The sequence below is a fragment of the Psammomys obesus genome, unplaced genomic scaffold (assembly GCF_907164565.1).
Source record: "Psammomys obesus unplaced genomic scaffold, mPsaObe1.curated_primary_1811, whole genome shotgun sequence".
NCBI lineage: Eukaryota > Metazoa > Chordata > Mammalia > Rodentia > Muridae > Psammomys > Psammomys obesus.
Genome location: NW_026595527.1, coordinates 1 through 7512, shown reverse-complemented (window position 1 = coordinate 7512; position 7512 = coordinate 1). Strand labels below are relative to the sequence as shown.

The 7512-nt window shown below is 48.9% G+C and overlaps 1 protein-coding gene across 1 annotated transcript; it reads right to left on the bottom strand.

Moving 5' to 3' along the window:
* Window positions 1-3302: 3302 nt before the first annotated feature.
* On the bottom strand, window positions 3303-5921 carry LOC129685781 (fatty acyl-CoA reductase 2-like; the record flags this gene model as incomplete). Its single annotated transcript, XM_055619288.1, is given in 3 exon segments — window positions 3303-4294; window positions 5327-5454; window positions 5792-5921. Coding segments are annotated over 3 exon segments (421 nt in total), but the record flags the coding sequence as incomplete, so codon positions are not given.
* Window positions 5922-7512: the final 1591 nt, after the last annotated feature.

Genomic DNA, 7512 nt, shown 5'->3' with positions numbered 1-7512 from the left:
ACCTGACAGTTACTCAGCTTTCCTTATACGGTGGATCTGTGGAGACAGGATACCTGAGGGTTCAGTTTTTTTCTTTTTATTAACAGGTGTGTATTCTTCAGTCCTAATATTTTGTCTGAGACCCCATTTACTTGAAATGTGTTTTTATACTATGTTTGTATGTATATACCTTGTCCTATAAATAATGAGTCAATAACAAGGAGAATAAATACTGTCAAGTGTCTAAACACTTGAATGTCCACCTCCTGAAATCTCCTGGCTCAGGGCTAGGACTGCAGACCACTGTCCCTTGACTTGAATGATGGACACTTCCCTCACCTGATACACTAAGAGCTATTTCTTCATCATCAGAATTTGTCACCTGAAACACAACTTACACTCTTAACTTGAAATGCATGAGAGTAAGTTGTAATAGTTTGATAGATGTGCTGTGATTCAGATGCCAGGAAGTTCTCCTTCACTTCAGAATCCTCCTTACACTTGTAGTCAAGACACAGTTTTTGGTGGTTTAAGAAATATATCACCCAGGGCCTTGAGATCCTCGAAAGTTCAGCATGCCATTGAATCTAGCCACTTCTTTTCCTGCTTGAACTGCCACGCCCTTTGTAACAGTTCTGGAATAACAATGGAGCCTGAGGTCCAGCCTGCGGCGGCATGGCTGCACTCCCAGAGCCGGGGACAGACCCAGCCGCAGCTCCAGGGCTTGCTAGCTTTGCTGAGTCAGCAAGCTCCAGGGGAGCCCAGAGACCCTGTGTGAAGAAATGGGATGGAAAGTGATTGAGGAACACTCCCAGCATTGACTGCTGGCCTCCACACACACACACACACACACACACACACACACACACACACACACACACATTGAGGAACACTCCCAGTGCCTGCTGGCCTACACACACACACACACACACACACACACACATACACACACACTGAGGAACACTCCCAGTGACTGCTGGCCTCCACACACACACACACACACACACACACACACACACACACACACACATTGAGGAAGACTCCCAGCGTTGACTGTTGGCCTACATACACACGTAAATAGGACCACAAACAGCTATCTGTGAACACAACACCAAGCGGTTTATAGGATTGTGTCTGTGAGCATTTGAGAAGCATTTAAATGTTCAGGCTCTTCTAACATTCCAGAGTTAACTCTTCTTCATGTAACTCGTCTGTGCACCTTTGTGTAATACCTTAAAAGAACCGCTCAAGAGGCAGAAGGAGACCCCTGAAGTGCAGGCTGGTGCCTGTGGGTATCACTGGGAGTGGGAGTGCTGTGGAGAGTCCTTGATTTGTTCTACAGGTATGTGCAGGTACTTGGGTGGCTGTGAGGTTGGGGTGTGTGTGTGTGTGAGAGAGAGAGAGAGAGAGAGAGAGAGAGTTTGGGTGTTGAATTCAGGCTCCTGAATATTGTCAGCAGGCGCTGTGCCCCTGAGTGGTCCCTGCCAGTAGCTCAGCTTTTAATTAAAGTGTGTTTTCTAGAGTTGACCGTGGTGTTCTACCTCACGTCTCTGACAGCAGGATCAGTATTTCAGATAGAATAGGAGGACACGGCTCTTCCTAACCTTGGCTTCAGGTAAACGGCGTTTGCAGAGAAACAAACACACTTTGTCATGTATCCAAAGAAGCTGATGCAGGCGGTGCCTGTGCCCCCATTTCTCTGGATGTAGGGGACCAACCCGGCCTTTTACTGACCCAAGTCAGCAGTTCCAGGAAGGTAAGCATGTGAGCCCTGCGGACTTTAAATGTTACTGATGGTTTGGGAAACTGGTTGCTCTGATTTAATCTGGTTAAGAATGTCCCTATAGGCTCAGGGTTAAATGTTTGGTTACCAGAGAGGAACTGTCTGAAAGGAGTACAGGTGTGGTCTGGGGGGAGTGTGTCAGTGGGTGGCTTTCCAGGCCCCCTCCCCCTCCCCCACCGAGCTCCCTGCCCTGAGAAAGGGGCAAGCCTCTGAAACTGAGCCCAAAAGGAAGCACTGGCTGCTTGGGAGGGTCGCCCTGGTCACAGAGCAGCGGCTGGTGTTCTCTACCTCAACATTCTGCTGTATTAACTGAGTGCTGGGTGAACACGCAAGTGTGAGAAGTGCCTTCCTTGGCCTCGGGTCGGCATCAGCTGTCTCCGTGCCCGTCTGAGCAGTGGATCCAGCATGGTGGGCACAGCCTGCGCGTCCTCAAGACGTCCTTCCGGATGCTCAGTAGCACGTGTAACGTGTAATCGTTGGCACTTTGTCACATGCATGAGGACTCAGTCACAAGCAGCCCTCTCTTTACCAGGACTTCTTCTCAAGCCTGAACTTTATATGCCTTGCCCAAGTAGTTTTCCCCATGGCTGAGCGTGTTATTAGGATTGTGTGGTAACTGGTCCTGGTGTGGATCTCATGGGGGGGGGGGGCTTTCTCACATAATTACCCACTTTTCTGCTTAAGTGTTGCCCCGTGTGAGATGCCACAGCGCAGTGGTGCAAATACAGCCCAGTTGGTGTGGCAAGAGAAGATGGAGTCAGTGTGCCCTTTGTTTGTGCTCCTCTGATAATTGTTCCTGTGGTTTTATTTGGCTGAGAGGTTTGAGAGGTCCCCTTTTTTCTGGGGACACGTGGCAGGAGGAAGTGCTCAGCGGTAGAGAACATTGAAGACAGGAGTTGGAAATTCAGTTTAATTTAATCGGAAGTTCACACTAACACTCGGTCCCTGGAGTTCTTGGCTTGATGGACCAGTGATCAAAAGGTCGCGGATTTCTGGAGCTTACTTAATCTAGTCCTGGATCCTGAGCTGCTCTCATCGGTTCCTTGGCTGTGTCTTTATGTGACTGTGTCTTCATGTGTCTTGTGGATGTCACACGTGGGAATCCACGGGGGCTTTGTGTCAGCGCTGGGCCTGGAGAGTGGTCACTGACCTTACTCCAGAGTGCAGGCAGTGTACCAGGAAGGGGCTGCCCAGCGTGTTCCTTCAGGGTGCCAGGCGCGCTTCAGCCATCAGAACCTAAGCGTGCACTTACCACCTGCTTGAGTCAGTCCTCAGTCATTTGTGTGGCACACACTTTTAGGCCCCAGATGTTTTCTTTGAACATTCTTGTTTTTAGCGTGCAGAAACCCTGCAGCCCAGAGCCCCCTTATCTCAGTGCGTACAGGTTTGGTTTTTATGTGTATGTAAGATGCTTAAGCAGAACGCTCACTCTGCTTTTGACTCTGTGCAGCCTACAGTTACCGTGCAGCTAGGATGACTGGGGTACAAGGGCCTCAGGTAACACAGGGGTCACCTCCAACTCCATACCTCAAGACAGAACTAGAACTTAAATTTTTATTTGAAGTTTTGCTTTCCTCACTGGCAAAGATCAGGGGGTTTTTCTGTGGTTGTAGTCTGGGAACTTGCCTCCCCATCAGCCTTTCTGACCGAGGCCTGAGTGAAATGCGTCTAGAAGGGCTTTGGCAACATGGATAAATGAGAACAGGAGAGGGTTGTCAGGACAGTGGGGATTAAACGTGAGGGATCATGTCAGAATCATAAGAGGCGACTCAGATGAGACGCCCTAGGCCTTGTTCATTAGTTCTTCCTTGGTGTGTTAATTACCTACACTGTTTGTTCCTTTTAGGGCTGAGATGTGGACATAGTGAGAAACGGCAGACATGAGCCCGCTGTTTCCATCTTCCACCACCCAGGTCCGCTGGAACAGAGGCAACATCTGTGGACCGTGAGGACATTGAGTCCCCTCGTTCACAGTGGCTGTGAGCTTTCACCTCAGTGCTGGGAGTGCTTTCCTGCCGAGGGCCGCTTCCCCAGCCCGCTTCGGCTCTGCCATGCGGGCTTCCATGCTCACTGAGCTAAACTTTTTGTCTCGAAGGGAAAGCTAAGGCTAGGGAGAGGGTGCTTCCTGCTCGTGTGATGTGGACAGTGGTACCATCAGGATGGGAGGTGGAAGTTGTCTTTGTATACAGCTAGAGGCTGACTCCTCACTGAACAAACCCCAGAAACCCCACAAACCCAGTGAGGAAGGAGAGGAGATGGATGGCAAGTTTGACTGGAAGCTTGGGTGTGCTTCTCTTTACTTTCTAGAGTAAGACAGTTTTCTGCCTTAGAGGTATCTGAGGTCCAGATGATGGGCTGGTGGAGTGGTCTCAGGCCTTCAGCATGCTGGAGGCTCTGAAGTACGAGAGGAACTTGTAACAGAAGCTCACAATGAAGAACCAGACGTTCCTGGCCACCTGAGACCTTGCGATGAGGAGGCGCCAGATGATGAGGAACAGGACGGTGTTAAAGAGGTAGTGGATGTTCCGGAGCCTGAGGGAGGAGACAGAGCACTGTTAGGCCCCGCGCCCGCACCCGTTGTGTGACCTGCAGCCTAAAAGCAGTTACGTATGCGCCTCTACCCCCCCCCTCCCCCCCGTCACCTGCAGCCTGTCATGTCCCTGTGGTGACCAGCCAGAACCAGGCTCTCTTGAGCCCATGGCAGGGCGTGCTGCTCCTTTCTTTTCATGTCTTTCCTTTTTTGTTCATGACTAATCGGGTTTCCTTCATGTTTTCCTAGCTTCTTATTCTTCCCCTGCTTCTCTGAAGCTCTTGCACAATCATAGTTCACGGTTGAAAGTAATATTTTAGAAATACGTTCTGGTCTTTTAATACCGAAAATCCTCCCTGGCCAGTGAGACTGCGGAGTTTATTACCCTTCTGGAGTGAGTGTGGAACTTGAGTGGGGACACGTGTAAGGGTCAGAGGCAGGGATCTGACTCCACAAAGTTGTCCCCTCACCCCCACAGGCACTGTGGAGGGCATACTCACACCTGTGCAAAGTTTGAAGCCTCACTGTCTTGTTGGCTGGAGGGTGAACAGTGAACTCTGCAGCCCCTTGGTTTCTGCAGGAATCGTGACCTGAATCCTCTAACTTGTGTGTCAGGAATTTTGACTAAAAGAAGTAGGAAGGAGTTTTAGTAGTTACCTGATTTTCCAAGTCATGTGGTATGACCTGCCCTTTGGGTATTAGGTCACGCTGTGATAAGGTGCACAAGAAGGAACAAACGTAAGGTCAAGCCTGGCTCCTGTGTTTTCCCATGAACAACATTTTTGTCTTATTTGAATACTTCCGTGTTGATGGGCTAACGGAAAGAATCCCTGCCTCAGGAGTGAGGTGAGATCTAAATTCAATGTTGTGCATTACAGGATGGTTTGGAGTGCAGGGTCTGTACCGCTTCAGAAGTGGGAATCCAGCCTCCTCATAGGCGCTGCATAAAAGCTGACTGCCTTCCGTCACATGCATCCTGCTGCGGGTCCGTCAGCAGCCGTACCTCGCAGACGCCAGGGAATGTCTGTGCTCACCTTCTCAGGTGCTGCCTCGCTTTGGGGACACCAGCCAGGTCCTCTTTCAGTAGATACTTCTTCACGCCCAGGACATAATTTTCAATGTATTCGAGCCAGTTCAGCTGGCGCACATCAAAGTTGAATACCTGCGAAGCAAGAGCTACTATGGGCTGCCAGCAGTGCACTGCCAGGCAGCCGCCTTGTCCAGTGTAGCTACCTGGAGCTCATCACTATGGCTACATCTGCTAGCCAGTGAGCCTCCGCCACACAGCTACCCGTCTCCTCAGCACTGGGTTACCCAGCGTGCCATACCCAGCAGCAAGGAAGGCAGCCCACCAAGTAGCTCTCTTAGCTGCACTGACTTGTTTCCTGGGCACGCTGGCATCATTGCCTGCTTTTCTCAGGATAAAGCCATCTGTCTGTATACCCGACACTACTGTAATTCGGAGTTCCCAAGGTGCACTGCAGTCACGTCATACGTACTCTCTGATCCTCAGGACTCAGCTCTGACAGAAGCATCTCCGTGTTGTTTGTGCTCCATTCCCAGCTGTTGTTGATGAAATACTCCAGCATGGAAATGGTTTTCAGCAGCCGGTTCATGAGCTTCGTCATCCTGAGGGAAAGACCAGATAGGAGCTGGTGCAGCCCGCCCACTGCCTTTTCTGCCATTGTCATTGAGGATGTACAGTGACGCCAGTCCTCGGGAGGCCAAGGCAGGGAGACTGTTTCAAGATCAGCTTTGTCTGTATAGTTAAATCTAGGCCAGTAAAACTGTCTTAAAAAACCAAAACAAAAATTTGTCCCTCTTTCCTCCAATCTCTCGGATTTCGTGTGTGTGTTCTTGGGTCACCTCCCTTATGACTAGTTTACAGTAATGACAGTTTCTACAGCTTCACATTTAGCTTTTATAAGGTATCTTACATTTTCCTTCGTGTATGAGCAGTCCATTTATCTGTGATACTAGAAGGGTTTCTACATTTCTGTAAAAGTTAGTGTTCTCCTTCCCACCCAATTCCGTTAAACAGCAGAAAGAGGAGGACTCTACCAGTGTCTGTCAGGCAATCTACACCCTCTCAGAACACCCATCCTTTTCACCAGACATTGCTGTTGTTTTTAATGCTGAGGCAGATCTTGAGAAAGCCAATTTCTTTTTACTGTACGTTCTTAAATTTGTAACAACAAAAATAAGCTCTCGGGTCCCAGTATATAAACTTTTGGCAGTGTTGACTGTTATCACGTGGGGAACAAAAGCAGGTTATAATTCAGACTTGAGGAAGAAAGACGTAACATTCCTAATCTGACACAGTGCTGACCCTTCTAGAAAATACTAATTGCCTGCATTTTTCTGAATATGGTTCATCAGCTTAAGAGGGTCAGCATTCAAACGCCACCTATTCGGACCCACCCTAGAGCACTGCTCTCGAGTTCCATTTCCTCCAGTGCACTACACTAAGCTCCACAGTCAGAACACGAGCCGGCTCTTCCTGGAAGCCTCCTAGGACTGTGAAGTGGTTACAATTTATGTCATGCTAACTTCAGAGAAAGGTTATGTTCAAACACATAGGAAATGCTCCAGATAGGTCTCTGAGGCGAAAGTGTGGTTACGCTCTGCTAGTTACCGGAGTATAGTTCCGTTATACATTGCTCTGGGAATTTGGTCTTGTTCTTGGTTCCCAGCAACTGTTGACAGATACCTCATGTATCCTGGGAAATGTCCTGTTCAGGAAGTAGATGTAAATGCTCTGTGGACAGTAGTGGCCTAGTGAGTGTATCACTATCCAAGAAGTGTTTGAACTAAGTAATTTTTACAGCGTGTTTCTCTTAGGCTTAGGCCTTTTTACATAAAACACAAACCTGTAACAAAAATCTTAAAATGTAGTCAGACAGTGATTATCACATTCTGTGCACCTTTATGTCACACAGACTTGGCTACCGTCCCTTCTTACAGAAGAGTTGGGATCTAGGAAGAAAGTAGATTTATGACTCCTGGATAAATCAGTGAAGCCAGGGCCTTAAGACAGACTCCTAGCTCTGATGTCATCCTCCAGGGTCTGACTGATCCTATAAAGAGTCGTAAAGATTATTGCGGGGACAGGTGGCTCAGTGGGCAAAGGTGCTTGCCAAGGCCAGCAATCTGGGTTCAGTCCTCAGTACACGTGGTAGAGAGACCCAGCCTTCCTCGCCAAGGTGTCCTCTGACCTCCA